General features: G+C 45.7%; 1 protein-coding gene across 21 annotated transcripts in view; it reads right to left on the bottom strand.

Annotated features, from left to right (window-relative positions):
* SMARCC2 (SWI/SNF related, matrix associated, actin dependent regulator of chromatin subfamily c member 2) overlaps positions 1-19,219 on the bottom strand; it is a 47,846-nt gene that overhangs the window by 6,530 nt on the left and 22,097 nt on the right. For 4 of the 21 annotated variants that reach the window (XM_053290982.1, XM_053291003.1, XM_053291002.1 and 1 more), the window contains exons 11-24: positions 18,330-18,454; positions 17,942-18,001; positions 15,963-16,009; positions 15,328-15,458; positions 15,168-15,239; positions 14,796-14,909; positions 13,828-13,981; positions 13,430-13,522; positions 12,745-12,864; positions 12,603-12,665; positions 9,766-10,024; positions 1,937-2,260; positions 1,391-1,467; positions 529-658 (exon numbers count right to left, since the gene is read on the bottom strand). In XM_053290982.1, coding sequence (XP_053146957.1) covers positions 529-658; positions 1,391-1,467; positions 1,937-2,260; positions 9,766-10,024; positions 12,603-12,665; positions 12,745-12,864; positions 13,430-13,522; positions 13,828-13,981; positions 14,796-14,909; positions 15,168-15,239; positions 15,328-15,458; positions 15,963-16,009; positions 17,942-18,001; positions 18,330-18,454 — 1,769 coding nt within the window. The remainder of the gene's footprint in view (positions 1-528; positions 659-1,390; positions 1,468-1,936; positions 2,261-9,765; positions 10,025-12,602; positions 12,666-12,744; positions 12,865-13,429; positions 13,523-13,827; positions 13,982-14,795; positions 14,910-15,167; positions 15,240-15,327; positions 15,459-15,962; positions 16,010-17,941; positions 18,002-18,329; positions 18,455-19,219) is intronic. The other 17 variants (XM_053290983.1, XM_053290993.1, XM_053290994.1 and 14 more) reach the window with 17 other exon arrangements.

The following is a 19,219-nucleotide window of genomic DNA, read 5'->3' as shown; positions in this document are numbered from 1 at the left end:
GAGGGGCAGAAGAAAGCATTGGGGAAGGAAGGATGGTCAGTTGTGCCACTGGTACTTGAAAAGGGTGGAATGCCTCTCAGGGCCTAGAGTTCATCACTGCTCCTTTGTTCATGAACTCCAGTGACTGACTGGACAGCAAAGAAATGGCAGGGAGAGAGCACAGCAGGAAGCTCTTGAGGACATGTTTACCTTCTCAATTTGTCAAAAGCCAAACACACCATGCTGCCCTATCAACTTGCTTTCCATCTAAAGGCTCTTCACACTCATCCCTGCTAATAACTGCACCCCTCTGATTTTCTAGTGGCAGAGCTCCAAGACCCAGACCCCCACCCCCACCCCACCCCACCCCAAGTTATATTCCTAAGCCTCAAGGAGGCAAGTGGTCTGCTATGCTACATTGCACTGAAGACCACAGTAGCCTAGGCTGAGGCTTTAAGACACACGGCCTCAGCATCCCAAGCTAGTTTAGGCTCCTAGTTAACTAGCTACAGAATGAGCTTCGCCATTTCCTGGAAGGTTGATGCTCACCCATAGCATCTCCATCACTCTTGTCCATTTCCTTCTCACCATCAGCCTCTTTGCTTTTATCCTCTTCTTTCCTGGGCATCTCTCCAAGCTTATCTTTCACTTCCTCTTCCAGGGTTCCTTCTCTTGGTTCCTGCATTGAAAGGGGGGCTCTATTTTGACAGCTGCCCAAACTGCCTTAAAAGATTACTGTTCCTTCCCAGAACAGCTTTGGATCTGAGAGGGCCCTCTGCACATGAGTTCTACAGGCCCCCTTCCTCCACAGGACAGCAGTGGTTAGCTTGGGGTGATGGTGGGAAGACTTGGCTTCATAGGGGCCTCTTGATGAAGCCAATGCGGGGGGAGGACAGGGGACAGGAGAACAGAACGACTCTTTCAACTAATAGTAGCTCTATTACCATCTCATCTTGATGCCCTCCATCTGCAAAGGGGAACATATCCCAGATGACCCCATGACGACACAGAGGCCTCTGGCATATGCTTCCATTTGCAGATAGAGTTGGCAGGAGAAGGTAGCGACAGCGTGACTGTCTCAGCCAGGAGCTGGGCAACTGCTACCACACAAAGGAGGGCACTGGGCAGGGCCTCAGAGATTAGCTCCTGGAGATACAGCAAGTGCCCAGGCACTAGGTCAGATGACCAACAGTTACAATATGACGTGTGGACTGATATAATGGAAAGCTCTTATTTAGATAACATGGTGTCTTGTCTTAGAAAATTTGGAATCCGGCCCTGCAAGCACATTTGGGTTCCTATGACTCAACCTCTCAATTTCTCCCCTTTCCCCAGCTATACCCCATAAACTCTGCTTCTGTGGTTTAATGACACCTATTTTTGCACAACGTTCATGGGAGGGTTCACTCACGCCCTCCCGCACCTTCACCTCTTTCTTCTCCTCTGATGGTGGTGCTTCTGTTCGGTTCTCATCCGTGCAGCTCTCTTCTGAACAAAGAGTGGGGAAATGGGACAAGAAAAAATGCCAACATAAGTGCCTGCAAGTAAGGTTCCCACCCACACCCTAAGAAAAAAATAATTGGAATTATTGAAGGGAATGAGGAAGGAATGCTCTAAAAGAAATGGGGGGAGCCAAGAGATGCATGGAATTCACAAGCACCTTTACAAAGAATGACAGCTGAGGGGCCCACTGGATTAAGACCCAACAAATTGCTGCCCTGAGGCAAGATCAAAACTGGGGCCCCTGAGTGAGGACATGATCCAAGTCCCATCTCCGCTTCCCTTCAGTCACTCAGCAGATGCTCCCTGAGAAGCAAGGCGCCCCCCCCATCCCATATTCCGTGTACCAGCCCATTTGCCTTCTGGAGGGTAAAAGCTTTAGTCACAGCTCCCAGTCCTTGACCTACCCAATCTGATAGGGTGGGGGATAGATGGAGTGACGATGGGGATCCCTTACCCTGTGCCAGGCGATTGAGTGTGAGCTCCAGGCCGGAAGCCAGGCCGGCTCTGGTCTCTTGCGTCTCGGCACCCTTCTTAGTCCCCACCGCACACTGGGCGAGGTCCAACGAGGGCGCTTCGCGGGCTGAAGCGCGGAAGGCGCCCCGCTCGCCCCCCTCACCTATTCTCTCCAGCTCATCGGACGTGGTTCCTGCAATGCCGCTGCTCTCCAGCCCAAATGCCGGGTCTGCCTTGCCTGTCACCTTGGCTGCTTCCTCTACCTTGCGAACATGAGCTTCAACCAAAGCTGTGGGCACCTCCTCCTTCATCTTGGAGAACTCCTCTGTAGAAAACAGATGCAGTCAGCTGCAAGGTTCTCTTCAGAGCAATAGATAAAGCCATTTGTGCATGAGGATAGAAGGCGAGGGATAGAATGGCCACTGTGGTCCAAGGGCTGTGGCCAGCAAGAAGCACGACGACCTTTCCCACTCACTTAGGAAGTGACTGACAATACATTGGGAGTTATGGGGTGGGAAGGGGACACATTAGCAGCAGAAGGGCAGGTTCCTCACCTGTAACTGTAGCTCTTCGAGTGGTCTTCTGTGAATCACACATGGGATTTGTGCCTGCGCAGATCCACCGTCCAGAAACTTCTAAAGCTTTACCTTATTAGGAAAAAAGAGCAGAGAAAATGGCTCCCCCTATCTGACAGCTTGCCTGATTCCCTCAGTCCAGAGACCGCCGCAGCTAGGCAAAAATACTACAAAGGTACTGCTGCAGTGGGGAGGATGGATGGGTCGTGTGAATGCACAGAAGACCACTTTAAGAACTATGGTTACAGGTGAGAAACCTGCCCTCCTTCTTCGTGGTCTCTGTTCATCACACATGGGATAATGGCAAGATGGAGGGCGCAGTCCAGACCCAGGAGAAAGAAAGCTACAAAGGAATTTAAACATTAAAAGTTTATTTCATTTTGAAAGCAGAACAAAGAACAGAGGTATCAAACATTGCCTGAAACCTGGAAAGAACATCCAGAGCATAGTGCCTGATAAAAGGTAGTTGGATACGACCACATAGCGGCCGTACATATGCTAGGCATAGAGACACCATTATAAAAAGCCACCAAGGTAGCCATTGCCCATGTGGAGTGTGCCCTAATCGGGACAGGTAAGGGTTCTGAGGCCAGTTGATATGTCAAGGAATTAGTCTCCTCGATCCACGAGGCAATCCTTTGCGATGAGATAGGCAATCCCTTAGAAGGGTCCGCATATGAAATGAACAAAGATGTCGACTTGCAGAAGGATTGTGTCCTGTCTATATAGAAAGCAAGAGCTCTCCTAACATCGAGAGAATGATACACATGCTTTTCATCTGAGGCAGGCGTGGAGGAAAAGGTAGGCAAGGAAATTTCTTGAGACAGGTGAAATTCAGAAACAACTTTAGGCAAAAAGGAAACATCCAGCCTCAATGCAACTCTGTCCTTACGGAATACTAAATAAGGAGAGTCAGAGCGTAACGCTCTCATTTCACCCACTCTTTTAGCTGAAGTAATTGCAATGAGAAACACTGTTTTCAAAGATAACAATTTGAAGTTAAAGGTAGCCAGAGGTTTAAAAGGAGCCTTCATCAACTGTTTTAGAACCAGTAACAGATTCCAAGGTGGGGCACATTTGGGGGCAGGGGGAAACAAATGGAGCATACCCTTTAAAATTTTTTAACCAATTTGTGAATAAACAAACCCAACATAGAATGTTTGTCGGCTATAGCTGCTAAATGAACCCTCAAAGAAGACAAAGATAACCCAATGTCTTTCAAAGACAATGACAAAGGAGCCAAAATAGTCAAAGATCAATGACAAAGGAGCTTCAGCTGCTGGAGAAACTTTGTCACCCATAAACTTTGAGAAATGAGTCCATTTCGCAGCATAGGATTTTAAGGTGGAAGGCTTCCTTGCTGCCATTAAAACTGTCTGCACCGGGTCACTAAAGGGAGCTATGCTTCTATCCACCAGGCAGTCAGATGTAGAGACTCTAGGTACGGGTGGAGATGGCAGCCATTGTCCATCGTCAATAGGTACGGCACCAATGGTAGATGTTGGTACATTCCTCGCAATAGCTGAAACAGGGTTGTGAACCAGGGTTGCCTGGGCCACCATGGCACGATCAGGACACACACAGCCTTGTCTTCGACAATTTTCTGTAGGACTTTTGGTATCAAAGGAAATGGGAGAAACATGCATAGAAGTTGGTTGCTCCAGTGCAGGAGAAACGCATCCCCCTCCGACTCCGGGTCCATTCTGGCCCTGCTGCAAAAACTCACACACTGAGAGTTCTGAGCAGATGCAAAGACATCCAAACATGGAGTCCCCCACTTCTGGAAGATTTCGCGTAGTACACCTTGATCCAGGCACCATTTGTGAGAGAGGACGCTCTGGCGACTCAGTGCATCCACCAGGGTGTTGAGCTTCCCTTGGATGTGTACAGCCAAGGGCCAAATCCTCCACTCTAGGTACCACAGTCAGAGTCGCATTGTCAGGTCTAGCAAAGAGCGACACATTGTCCCTCTCTGTCTGTTCAGGTAAGACCTGGCTGTAGTGTTGTTCATGAGAAGGAGTACAGAGGACCCTTTTATCCAATGCCGAAAAGCCTTGAGTGGTCGGAACATTGCCATGAGCTCGAGGTAATTGATATGATGGCAGCGTTTGCCCCTTGGGCAAGTTCCAGCAACCACCAGGTCTTCAAAGTGTGCTCCCCACCCAGTACTTGAAGCATCTGTAGTGATTTTAAAGGTGGGTGTTGGCATTCGAAACAGAGTCCCCTGAGTGAGGTTGGATGTTGTAGTCCACCAGGAGACCGCCCTCTGCATTTTACAAGGCGCTACAAGGATCTTTTGCTGAGAGTGCTGTTGTGGGCAAAATATGCTCAGAAACCAGGCCTGCAAGGTCCTCATGCGAAGACAGGCCTGGGGCAACGCCTTAGTGGATGATGCCATCAACCCGAGAAAACGCTGGACAAACCTCGCTTTGTGCGCCTGGTGTGTGCAGAAAACATGTGCTACTTGCTGGACTGATTGGATCCTCAGCTGAGGCAGCGTGACCAGCAACGTTCTCAAGTCCAAGAGGATGCCTAGGAATTCTATGGATTGCACAGGTGTTGATTTTGACTTTTTTTCGGTTCACTTGGAGGCCCAGACGACGGAGAAGACAAAGAGACAGTCCTATATCCTTTATTATTTATTTATTATTAAAACTTGTATACCGCCCTTCCAAAAGGCTTAGAGCGGCTTACATTAAAATATTAAAATCAATTAATTAAAACAAAAATTATAAAACAGCATAAAACAATAATTAACAATTAAAAACATCATAAAACAACAATTAAATAACCAGAACAATTTAAAAATAAGTTTTTAAAAGCTGAGAAATCTTGGTTGAAGAGATGTGTTTTCAAAAGTTTTTTAAAAGTTGCCAGATTATTATTATTAATTGTTCTCGTTGGAGCCACGAGGAGCTAGTCGTCTATAAATGCAAAGACGGTGATGCCCCGAAGCCATAGATGCGCCCCCACCACCGCCATGCATTTTTTAAAAACATGGGGGGCGGATACCAGCCCAAACAGAAGGACACAGTTCTGGTAAGTTGTGGAACCCATGCGGAATCTCAGGTATCTGCGATAGTGTGGCACAATAGAAATATGGAAGTAGGTGTCTGTTAAGTCTATAGACGCAAACCATGCATTTGGATAGAGGAGACGGAGGATCGTAGGGGTGGTCACCATCCGGAATCTCTTGTATGTATGTGATGTAGCACTTTACATCCTTAGATCGAGAATCAGCCATAGTCCCCCATCTCGTTTGGGGACGGTGAAATACCTTGAATAGAACCCCATATTTTCTTTGTTGTGAACCTTTTGAACAGCTCCTTTCTGGAGAAAAGGATCCTATTTCTGCCATCAGATGAAGAGATGGGTGTGTGGTGTGGATTCCCGAGAAAGGGGGCAAGCACTTGAATTCTAGTCTGTATCCGTTTCTCACAAGGGCAAGGATCCAGGCATCTGATGTTATTTCCCTCCAAGCCTGGTAAAAATCTGACAGTGGCCTTCGTACAGTGGCGTCATTGACGTTTGGGGGTAAGGTGCCTTCGGCTTGACGGACGACTGGGGCTTAAAGTTGGAGTCAGAACGGAATGGCCTGTGGTGCTGGAAACGCTGCTGCTGTCGAAAGGAATTCCCTGTGCGGTATGAGGGTGGTCTAGGTTGCAAATAACGCTGCCACGGCCTCCGCTTTGCAGTATTAGACGTCAACGCAGAAGACTGGGAGAAACCCATTGACCTCGCCGTAGTGCGCAGTTTTGGAACTCTCTTTCTCTCGAGTGTCATCAGTCTTTGTACAGAACAATGCCTCCCCATCAAAGGGTAAGTCTTCTATGAGTGATCTGGCTTCCTATGACAGGGAAGGAGACCGCAACCACGCATATCACCTCAGAGCAACCGCAGACGCCACAGAGTGTGAGCCACAATCGGCACAATGTCTAGAGGAGTGTAACTGTTGCTTCACTACACGGAGTCCCTCGTTCAAGAAAACAAGAGCAGCATCCCTCTGGTCCTTTTGGAGATGTTGGTGATAATTTTTCCAGGATAAAATGCTGGTAGCGAGTCCAGCATGCTTGGTGGTTAGACACTCGCACCAGGAGGCCAGATGTAGAGTACAATTCCTCCCCCGCAAATCCAATTTCTTACCCTCCCTGTCCACAGGACCATTGAGTAAGCAATGTCTATTGTGGGTTTGAGCCAATTCCACTACTACTGAATTTGGAATAGGGTGTTTGATCAGAAACCCCATGTCCTGAGGCTGAATTCTATACATATTCTCCAGCTTTTTTGAGGTTGCAGAGACAGAGGCAGGCTTCTCCCATGATGCCTTGACCACTTGGGCAAGAGTGGGAATCAGGGGGAGAGCCACTGGGACATGGGACTCAGTCTGAATGAATTGAAAAAATTGGATCTTCAGGTTGAGAAGGCTGTTGGTGAATCACTAAGCCCAAGGAAGTTGCCACAAGGATCAAATGCTCTGCATACTGCTTTGATTCCTCTTGCAGGGAACCCGCCAGCAACTCTTGCATACCATCCTCAATGACCGGAATGGGCACTCTGTTCTTGGACCCCTGAGTCTGACGAAACTGAACTGACTTCTGATGAATAATCCGGATCTTCTGGTGTAGGATTCAGAGGCAGAAGGTGAGAAGGCAATGGCTGTTGCGGAGCCACAGGAGGCTTGGGAGGTGGAGCAATGAGTTGCGGAATCAGTGTAGGCTGCGGAGGAATAACAGGTGCCAGGATCGGTACTGGAGGGTCATTGTCTTATGGGGAACTGGACCAATGCCACCACCTCCTAGAGCCATGCAAATGTTCACGGCGACAGCGAGCATCAACGTAGGTGCTTCCTGGGAACCGTAATGCAGTCCAGAATAAAAGGAAGGGTGTTGATGGTCCAATGCGAAATAATCGTAGTAAACCATGTAGCGTTTACTGGGGGCATAGGGGCAGCCAGCCCAATAGTCCTCCTCATCTCCCCACTGAGATAAATCATCAGGTGAGGAGGAGTGCCCACGACCCCTTGAAATAGGGCGCCTTCTCGGGGAGTATGATCTGCCCCATGAGCAACTCCTGCGCCTCTTGAGTCTAGATTTCCTGGAGGAGATACTCAGGCTACTACTCTGACCTGAACTGTCACTGAGTCTACTTTTGACACCATAGACTCCGGTTCTGACAGTTCAGGGTCAGGTGAGGTGGAAGGCAGAGCAGGTACTGGTGTTAAATGTTTAGTTTTCCATTTTCTCTTGCCTTGTACTAGCTCTTGCGGTGGTGCTGCAGGCACTGGAGCCTTCTTTTTCTTTCGCTTTGGTACTGATGATGTTGCTACCGAGCCTGAGGGCTGCGCTGGGATTGAAGCATGGGGCAGCAAAGCCTTTTTCAGTGTTTTGCTCTGCTTCTCTTTGGAGCCCAGTTTGGACTCTGCCCCTTTCCTAGGCTTTGCGAGACTCTTTCCCCACCAGGAGAGAAGCTAGCTCCTTGCTCAGGCCAGTATTTGCAGACGGAGGAAAGGGAGCAACCGGAACCGACAACTCAGCCTGAGGTGTAAGTGGCACATGTGGTCCCAGCAACACTGGGGGGGACGCCAAGGGCACGCGCATGCCGGGCAGTAGATCGGGGGTAGCCTGCATGTCTATATCAAGCCTGAATTCTCCTGTAGAGGGGAGAGAGTGCAGAGCAGGCACCAGACCTTCTGAAACCTCCTCAACTGAAGAGTTCGCTAGGAGGGCTCTTTCCCACAGGAGCGCCCGAAGGTGGGCAGTGCGATTGCGATGTGGCTCGCTTAGTAAAGCGCCAGCAAACCAAGCAAATATCCATTCTGTGCACCTCCCGCAAGCAGGCAAGGCACAGAGAGTGGCCATCCGATGAAGGGAGCTTGGAGGAGCAGCGGCCCGGGGAAAGAAAGCGCGGGGGGGGGACGGGACCTGATATAATTAAAAACACAAATGTGAAAGGTAGAAGTGAACTAGAAGATAAGAAGAGATAGAAAATACCATAAACAAGAAGAAAGGGAAGAAATTTTCCTAACAGTATGAACAATTCTGTGAAACACAGACAGCAAAGCTAAAGACGACAGCCAGAGGTGTAGAAGCTGCAGCGGTCGATGAAAGACTGAGGGAATCAGGCAAGCTGTCAGAAACAGGGAGCTGTTTTCCCCGCACTTTTTTCCTAATAAGGTAAAGCTTTAGAAGTTTCCAGATGGTGGATCTGCGCAGGTGCATATTCCCATGTGTGATGCACAAAGACCACAAAGAAGAATTGGCTCTTCCTCACAGGATGTGATGTAGCAGCTCTGGCAGCAATTAGCTTAGCAAACATCCACTGCATCAAATCTCAGTACAAATTCCTGGGTGCCAGTAGGTGTACCCTTTCAAGTGTCAGGACTTTTGCACCTTGTGGACAACACCCGTCTCCAACAACACAGGCGGCACATCTTCATGTTAAGTTTTCAGCCTGTAATAAATGCTAGAACCTTACAAATGGGTGTTTCGATACAGGTGCACACCTCAAGGAGTTTCTGTTTGACCAAAGATCCCTGAAGCATATACCTGAGACACCTGTGTTTGAGGTGGCCTTACTTGCCCTACAAGATGCAGTGATAGGGTGTCTGAGGAGTGGTGCTCAGACTTTCAGAGAGCACTAGACCTGAACAGATGAAGCTGCTTTATACAGTCATGATCCATCTAGCCCAGTACTGCCTACACTAATCGGCAGTGGCTCTTCAGAGTTTCAGACAGAGTATTCCCTAGCCTTACCTGGAGACACTAGGAACTGAACCTGTGAGCTTGACATTCTCCATTCTAGGCTCAATCTGTGAAAGAGCATCATACATAACAGCAGGAAATCTCCTTATTGGTTCCCAGATTAATGACCCAGAATTTGGCATCCTGAAATCCTCAGCTTTCATTTTAAAAACCTCCAAGTTTCTAGTCCTTATGGCTGTAGAGAAAAGCTTGATAAAATAAAGGTGGTGCACTATGAAGTCTCAGTAGATGCAGCGTTGGACAGACTTTCCAGGAGTCAGTGGGATAGTAATACAGTGCTATGCACAACTCCTTGTAACTATCCCTACAAACCAACTCATTCCCAATTTCAATATCCTATTCCCTCACCACCACCAAAACGCCTTGCAAAAAGTATAACATTTAGTAAAAATTATTTTGGAAGCTGAAGAAATTACTGCTTTGTGTGATGTATTCTGCTTGCAGAATCTGGGCTTGCCAGTTGGGGGAAGTGAGTGGGGAGCTTGGCCTGTTACCTAGGGCTGACTTGGCTGCTGCAGATGCCACACGGGGGTCCACAACAGAAGCCAGGAAGGCCACAGTGCTCATTACTGGGTTGCCCGATTGACTGAAGGGAATGGGCTGATAGGCCAGGGGCCCAAGCGAAGCCTCCGAGTCCTCCAGGTAAGGGTCCTCGATAGGAAGACGCAGGAAGTGCAGAATACACTCATCTTGGGTGCGACTGCCAACGTGCTCAGAAACCTTGTTCCAGTCATCTTTGTACATCTCCAGTGCCTAAAATGGGATTGAGAGAAACACTGGCAGACTGCGCACACACAGTCAAAGGCAAGGATCAGAAGCAACCAACCAGTAGCATCACAATAGCATGAGCATATCTGAAGCTATTCAGTGCCTCAGTATGAAGCAGAGCATCCCCTTCTGGCATGTTCAGACAGGCATTCAGTGGCCAAATTTAGAGCTGTTTTTAAAAATACTGAGTTCTTATGTATTTGTGTATTTTAAAACTTAGCCTAATAGCTTGATTCAAAAAGAGTCAGCAAGTTAACTATATAATGGACCTTTCCAGGCGACAGTTTACTTTGGGCTTTTTAAAGCTTCTGCAATAGTTTCTTACTGGCTCTCATGCACACTCCAGATGCTTGAGTCTTCTGTAGAATCCCATGCTCCCTCACAGCCTGTTTCAATGCTCTAGCCACCTGCTGAGTTGGCCCTCGAGCTGTTTTCACAGCGCCACCTGCTGACCAGCACTAGCAGACCTATATCTTTTCACTACTAAAAGGTAAAGTGTGCTGTCTACTACTGTACTTAAAAGTAGTAATGAAATGGTTCAGGTTTGCAAGGGCTGGCTGGCAAATGGTGATGCAAAAGTAGCATGTGCAATATGCCTCTATGGCTAAGGTTACTTCTTACTTAAGGAATATTTCAGATGAAACATTTATTTCTATTTGGGAGCCTTTCATAATTTACAATTTAGCATGGGGTCAACACCCTCATCCAAGATTTGGTTTTTATTTTTAGAATACATGGTTAATTAAAGTGGCATTTCTGTGTTTTGTTTTTTAATGTTTGTTTGTTTGTTTTTACAATTCTTGGCAAGGGCAGTTTCGTGTAGGTGGGTGTTTTTTGGAAGTTGGAGAACAGAGGGCTGCTGAACCTCTCAATTGATGTATGTAATTATGAGATGTCTAAGAACTGCTAATTGTAAAGTTACTTTTATCTTTTATCTTTCTTTCTATGTTTCTTTTCTATCTCTGTTACCTTGTTGAAAAACAATAAAAAGATAATTTTTTTAAAAAAGTAGCGTGTGTATCCAGAGTATTGAAACAGGCTATGAGGAGGTCCAAAAATCTGCAGAAGACAACACACGTGTCTGGATTGTGTGAGAGAGCTCATAAGAAAAACTACTGCAAAAACTTTTAAAAGCCTACATTAAACTATGTCTGGAGAGGTCCAATGTCTCAATTCACAGGATGTATGGATGTTTAAACACTAATGGGACAAAATACTCAAACACATCCTTTTACTATGTATACTGTCTTAGGCACTTCTGTGGAAAAGCAGTTAAATTTCAAATGACAACCACTCCCCACCTTCTAAATACAATTATAACCGGCAGAACTAAGACGTGTATTGTAGCCACTAAGGGTGGCAATTAGCCTTGCAGCTTAGAGAAAAGGGAGCAGGAGGGGCAAATGAAGCTGGTAGGTCCTGGAGACATTTCAACGTGACTCAAGAGCAATACTTAGATCAAAAACTATTTGTAGGACTGAGCAAAGAAGAGAAAAGGTTACCCAGGATCATTTTTCTTTGAAAAACCAGGCAGTGCTGATAGAACACTTAACAATGCTTAACTTTATGCCTGGTTTGATTCCATAACCCTGGCAAAGTTTCCAAATGTATAGTGCAGGGCTGTACAACTTCAGCTTTCCTGCAGATGTTGGCCTACAACTCCCATCATCCCTGACTATTGGCCACTGTGGCCAGGGATGATGGGGGTTGTAGTCGAACAGCTGGAGGGCCAAAGTTGTGCAGCCCTGATAATAAAAGCAGGATTGAACTTGCTAGGCTAAACACTGCTGCCAGGAAGGCATCTGCGAGACCTCCTTCTCAGCGTACAAGAACAGAGGAAGGAAACTTAGCTTTACCCAAAATTTGTTAGGTGCAGATGTAATGGTTAACACAAACTGTTGCTTGTAGACCTATGTCAAACCATGGATTCACATCCTGATTTGTGGCCAATCCTTAATCATGTTTTAGGTTTCCAGAGATATAATCTAATGCTACATGGTTAAGTATTCTGTCTGCATAGGGCCCCAATTATGTGAGCCCAAATAGAAGGAAAACTACCCTAGATACCTTTTCTCTAGATATTATCTCTGAATAAGAAGAAGCCTTCTCACTGAAGCCCATGTCCCTTTAGTACCTTCAAAATCTTCTGAAAGTGGCATCTAACTTGGATGGATGATGCTGGGAAGAATACCACTCCTGCCACATAACTGCCTTGGAAAAACAACAGTACATCACTCTAAACTCAACCAACATCATATATGTGTGTGTTGTGTACACACATCCAGTGCAAGGGTGTCAGAGAACAAGAAAACCCAAACAAGCTATATTGTACCAATGTAAGCGTTTGCTATGGAATCATTCTCCATTTTTCTTTTGTCAAAAATAAAGTTTCCATATATAAAAATAAAATCAGTTTCAAGTACATTTTAGCTGATGAAACTGGAAACAAGTTGAAGGTTGACAGCTAAAGCAGGAGGGTAATCCCTAATGAAAGATTACTGGCAACTGTGAGAAGCAAAAGCACAGAGCACTATGAAATCAGAAAGATTTTCTGCCCACTCACCTCTAGCAACAATAATGTCTCCTGCTCTGTCCACTCACGAGTAGCGCTGGCAGCAGCTTTGCTCTGTGAGGAGAGTATGCATTAGAATTGATAGTTCACTGGAAGAAGAGATGAGCAAATCCATCTTCTCCCTGCACTTTACCTTGGAAGGAGTGTTCTTCTTGGTGTACATGTCAGTGCGAAGTCCAAAGTTTTGCATGTCTGGTGGCTTCTCTTTGCTCTTGTCAGGGAAGTTCAGCATTTGCTGGGAAGCTGTGGTCTGCTGCGAAGAGAAGAGGATGAATTCCATGAGGGGTAAACAAAGCCCTACCTCCAAGACCTTCTTAATCTCTTACTGAAAGTTCCTATTATATCAGTATGTATAGATTTAAAAATACATTTTTAAAACTGGCTCTTATTTGATACAAATTCCCAGCACAGGCTATACTATGTTTGGGAGGAACCATGCCCCTCTAGTACTGTCATGGTACATTGATACAGAAGACCAATCCCTTAATATAGTTCACAGTCCACTTCTTGGATGGGTCTGAACTTTTTTCATGTTTTGGCAAGAGTTGCCTTGCTCAGCCTCCAACAGTGAGCCTTCATTAAGCTAAGTAGCCTATGGGGAAATTGCATCCAATTACATCCAACAACCCTCTAAAGTGGGAGATGTGACAAATTCCCCTCCTACTCATCCCAGGCAGATCAGCTGATAGGCCCAGCTCAGCCTTTTGCTGCATGGAGCTTCAGGTCTCCAGACCACAGAAAAGAACCCATACAGCTCCCATGAGCACTGGTAATTTATCAGTCCCCATCCCCCCAGCACAAGCTCTACTCTTTCTTACCATCTCAGGTTTCCCCTTCACTGTCTCCGTGACAAGATCCTCAATTTCCTTGCTCTTCCGTCCAGTTTTGGTGTCACTGTCACTCTGACGGCCCTGAATAGTAAGGAAGGTTCTCCTCTAAGCCACATTCTCATTTAGACAGAGCTCCTATTTTAGACATTTGACCCTTTTGCATGGAGAGGCATTTCTGCCAACATTTAAATGGGGCAGCTTGCCATCAAGCAACAAAACCACACTTAATGGGGTGATAATGCGTGGGTCTCCCTTGCCCAGCTCCAAAGGCTGGAAAAACAAAAGGAATGAGCCATCCTGGAAAGAGGCAGGGACAATGTGAAGATATCAAGCTGATTCAAGAGGGGCATTAGTTTTCTTATCCAGGTGTTTCATACTAACTCTACCTGAGGTGTCTTGGGCTGCAGTGGCACCAATCCTGAAGGAGTGTCAGCCAGAACGTGGAAATGAGATGTAGGCGGTGGTCCCATTGGTGTTGGTCGACTTTCTGCATCCACTTGGTAATTAATAAGCCCCCACTGTTCCAGAAAGGCGTGGACCCTGCAAAAGAGGATCAGAGTTGGATCCTGAGCTCAAAAGCAACTTTAGCCACATGACATATTCAAGCCTCTCTTTTTAAGAAGATGCTGGACTCACAGCTTGGACAAGGAGACTGAATTTTCTACAGACTAACAACATACAGAAGATCAGTTTAACTAAGACAGGAGATGCATAATCTATTTTTATTTATTTGTCGATATACTTGACAGCCATTTTCAGTCAGCCCCGTCACCACCAAGACATTCATTTTTACTACTGAACACAACAACTGCAATGACAGATAAGAAACAAGAAAACACAATTCTGTTGCATTTAAGACATGCATAAAACAACAAACAACCTCTGTCTCAAAGACTTTCCTATTTGGGCACACAAGATACACTCAAAGTAGGGGAAAGGAGTGGACTCCACAAGCTCAACAGACAAGGGTGGCCAGTAGTAGGCATCACACTAGAGTTTGGTCCACTGTTTGTCTTTCATGCACATGCAAAACATGCTCTAGAAAAGCTGACTCTCAAAGTACAATAAAGAAGCTGTCACTTGGAGGCAAGTTTCTATTTTGAGGAGAAATGTTTTGTTTTTAAAATAGGAGATACAATATTTCAGTTCCTCATCAGTACCCAGTTACATCTATGGGCTTTTCCAACTCAGAAATGCATCCTCTCCTCAAGTGAGGGAAAAGGTCACTGTTGCCTCCTCCTCCACTCCTATCCTCACAGTCTTAAAGCAGCCAGTCTAAAAGGTTGGGTTGTCCCAGAAGTGGCTCTAGTTCAGCTAACTTCTGCTTTACTCAGCCGTTTGCATCTCAGTATACCTCATGATGGCACAGACATCCCCAGCCAGGTTCCGACGACAAGCAGTTGAGGTCAGGTACTCCTGGGGATTGAGCCGGTATGTGTCAATCATGAAATTGCGATATGCCAAATAGCTAGAATGTCACAGGGAGGGGAAAAAGGAAACAATCAGAAACGCGATTTCCAATTCACTGCAGCCTGTAAAATATTTCCATGGGATTAAGCCTCTTCCCTTATGAAACATATCACAAAGGTCAGTTCAGACTAACTGCTCAGATTGACTAAAAGACTAGGATACACTTCCCCCAACTCTTCTCCTACCAGAAGAAAAATGTTGCTACATTTGCTTTCCCACTATAGGTGTAATTATTCATGAAGAAGAGTAGCCTTACATTTCTGGAGTCTTGGACTTGTTCTTGCCATTGAAAAATTCGGGGAGGGCTCTCCGCTCAATGGCGTGGACACTGTGAAGGAAGCACAATTAAACACTGGAGCAGGCTGGAAGGACAACAGAACCAAACGGAGAAGTAATCCCACTCCCCTCTCCAACACCTGTTATAGTCAAACCAGGCCGCATAGCTGGGGATAATGATGTGATGAGTCTGCTCGGTCACATTGTCTTCATGCAAGTCAGGGTTCTTGGCCTGCTCTCCCTTATTGCCAGCATTGCTCTCCTCTTCGTCCTGAAACCAGAAATCTCTTGAGTAGGCAACATAGGTCTCCATTTCCTTATGACTGTTGTTCCCAACCTTCATTTTAAGAGGACCCTCTGATGAAGCTGCTGATTCATGCAGCACTCAGGAAACCTAGGTCCTTGATATGAAGAGCTCACATTCCAGTTTGCACACAACTCAGAGGATGATGGCAGGCAGGTGTACAGACAAACTGGTAAAAATGAGAGAGGAATCAAGGGAGATTTGCTATTTGAGAGAGCACCAAGGTCCAAGGATAATTTTGGGTGGTGCCACAGCCTTCAAGGGGGTGCTCTTCAGTGTCTTTTCGGCACTGACATAATGGCATTGCTGGGGCCCAAACTAAGGCAAGAGGAAAGAATAATAATATTAGCACATTACATTTGAGGGGGGAAAGAACAGGAGACCTAGCACAAAAGTTAAAGTGAACTTTCTAAGGAAGACATCTAACTAAGAGAATGACAACAGGCAATAACCAGAGTGCAACAGTCTTACTTGGCTCACCTTGCCTGTTGTCTCCATGCTCTCATCTTCTGGCTCATCTGGGGGGAAAAAATGTATAGACAATCCAAGTCAAGGAAAGAAGCTTCTACCCTCTCTAGTTTAGCTCACTAGTATTCATCCTACAGAAGGAAGCAAGGACAAAGTTAGACTGAGTTTGGTTCTTATGAGATTACTCTATATGTATAGCCCTAAAGGTGTAGTGAACCTTATTTGGGTGAGCATGAGGACATATTGAGGATATTTTAATGGGTGGAATTTATCTGCTCCCTCAGTATATGACATTTATTAATTATTATTAATTATTGGTTTACCCTTATCTCCTTAAGCTTTGCATTAATTATTGAGAACATGAGTTCCTTGGTGACAGTGGTAGACCTAACTTGGCAAAAATGATGCAACCTTTCCTGAACACAAGGCATTAGATATAATGCACAAATAAACTTCTGGCTGCTAGAAGCCCTGCGTGGCACCCCGCCCCCCCAACAAAGACTGACATTTTCTTATAGCGTTTTAGTATGATTTAACTATTATAGTGATCTCCACTATTTTTCCACTTCTGCAGACAATGTTCAAATTGAGAGTCATTTCCCACTACACGGACCTCTGCACAGTGCTATGCTTTCCTTGTGTGGGGGTTGGCCTTTAAGAGAAACCGAATCCTGTTGAACTTTAGCACCAGTTTGGAAAGTTTGCATGGAGTACTGAGAAGTGTAGTCCTTTCCAGTGCTTTCCCTATAGAGCTCTATAGGGAAAGCACTGCGAAGAACTACATTTCTCAGAGCTCAGTGAGCACCTTCCAAGATGGTTCTGGGGCTCAAACAGAGCTCTGTTTCCCTTAAAGGAGCCCCACCAGAACTGGGCAAAGTGCAGCATGGGGAACAGTTGCCTCAGCATGGTGCTGTGCAGAGTATTCAGCTTAAGCTTCACACAGGCCTAATAAACAATTAGACAGGGTGCAGCACTTAATGTCAACAGGATCCATCACTGGCTTCTGGGCCTTGCAATGAAAAACACTGATCTATTGTGTAGATCTCTTCAAAGTACTTTAAGTAGACAATGATGACTAATAATGAGTGGTTCTGGTCACTCATGCTTTGGTAAGGTTCAGATTGGATACTGCAATGCACTCTATGTGGGGCTGCCCTTGAAGACAGTTCGGAAGCTTCAGCTGGTCCAGAATCCTGCTGCAAGGATGCTCATGTGTGCAAGTTACTTCATGAGTGTCACAGCCATCCTGCGGCAGCTTCATTGGTTACCAGTCCACTTCCAGGCTAGATTCAAGGTGCCGGTCTTCACCTTTAAAGCCCTACACAGCTTTGGGCTGGGGTACCTGTCGGTTACTGCATTCACCCTCCAAACCTGTCAGGGCCCTCTGTTCGGCATCTTGGGCCCTGCTTATGGCCCCACCACTACCAGAGATCTGGTTGGTAGGGATTAGAGAGAGGGCCTCTTCAGTTGTGCCCCCTCAGCTTTGGAATGCCCTCCTGGGAGAGCTTCACCATGCTCCCTCCCTCAGTGTTTTTAAAAAACAATTAAACATCTTTTTAAAGAGGCTTTTTAATGTTTTATCTGCTGCTTATATCTGGTAGGTTTTTTTGTTTTCAGTTTTTAGCTTTTTATTAATAAAGTTTAATTTGAAACTCAATTTGTGCATAACAGTGAACACAGGTTCTTCTATACCAGTACATTTTCAAGAAAAATGCCACATGTAAAGCAGCTGTTGGTACAGCATCTCAACACACTAACAAGTCTCTTGAGTAGAATTCAGTAAAGACTAATCTCAATAATCATATGAAAGGATTTTCATGCACCTTCTAAAGCCTACAAGATGCTGTTTTGCTTCTCTCCAATACATGATTCTTCATAATTACAAGATATACAAATATGCTATTTGATGAATCTTAATTGCTTAATATGGTAACTCAGTGCCTGCCAAAGAGGAAGATTACACAAGGCCAAGGACCCCTTACCCAAATCAGTCATGGTGCCACCCTTCACAGGAGCAGATTCGGAATCTTTCTTGGTGTTCACTATGCAAGAAAGCATAAGGAAGGTATAATTTATTGGGAGAAAAATCTCAAAAGATCTTACTATCTGCCCTATTGCAGAACATGATAAAACATCTCCCAACAGATTCATATTTTCATCTATGGCACTGCAGAGAGCAGACAAGCATTTTCCTTGAAAAGGATAATTCTATTTATACATGAAGTAGATACACAGAGAAAGTAGTAAGGCAGTACTGCCTGTGGTGGAGACTCTGAGATTAGTGCAGTCTTGGACCTTCAAACCTCAATACAGGGAGTGTGGGGTATGACAACAGTTACAGGCTGGGTGGTCGACAGCTGTGGTCCTTACCTGTTTTCGGTAGTGTCACTTCTTCAACATTGGGGACAGGGGAGGGCTCATCCATGTCTTTAGTGAGGTCTTCTTGCTCCTCTTCACGGTGGCCACGCTTAGATTTGGTGTAGGGAGTGGAAGGCCTGTGGAGGGAAAGGAAAACAGAAAGATCCAGTAAGCTTCATTACATACACCTAACAAAAGCAGAAAGCCAGGGTTCCATCTGATTCTGACATTACTGACCTGTTTGTGCCTGGCAAACATCAATTAGCAATTTTTTAGTCTTTCAGCTAAAGTGCAAGTTGTGGCAAGGAAGTAGGAAAGCTGTGGATGCCTATTCCCAAGTAAGAAAAACTAAGAACATAAGAAGAGCCCTGCTGGATCTGGCCAAGGCCAAACTGGCCAAGCATCCTCTTTCCCACAGCAGCCAATCAGCTGCCTCTGGGAAGCCCACGTAGACAAATAGCCTCTCCTGCTTTTGCTTCCCAGAAACTGGAAATCAGGGGCATCCTACCTCTGAACCTAGCAGTTCAGAGTCATTGAGACTAGAAGTCATTGACAGACTTGTTTTCTGTGAATTTCTCTAATCCCCTTTTAGAGCCATCTAAGTTGGTGGCCACCATCACATTTTGTGGCAGTAAATTCACTATGCATTGTGTATGAAGAAGTAATTCCTCTTGTCCATCTTAAATTTCTTGCCAGTAAGTTTCTTTGGATAACCCCTGGTTCAAGTGATATGGGAAAGGAAGTGCTTTCTATGCAATTTCTTCACATCATGCATTATTTTGTAATTCTTAATCCCCGAGTTGCCTCTTTTCTAAACTAAAAAACCTCAAACAATGTAGCCTTTCCTTGTAAGGGAGGTGCTCTAGCCTCCAGGCATTTCGGATGTTTGCTTCTGCCTCTAT

Source organism: Hemicordylus capensis, chromosome 2 (genome assembly GCF_027244095.1).
Source record: "Hemicordylus capensis ecotype Gifberg chromosome 2, rHemCap1.1.pri, whole genome shotgun sequence".
Lineage (NCBI taxonomy): Eukaryota > Metazoa > Chordata > Lepidosauria > Squamata > Cordylidae > Hemicordylus > Hemicordylus capensis.
Note: the sequence above shows the minus strand (reverse complement) of the source record. Positions and strands in the feature narration are given on the sequence as shown.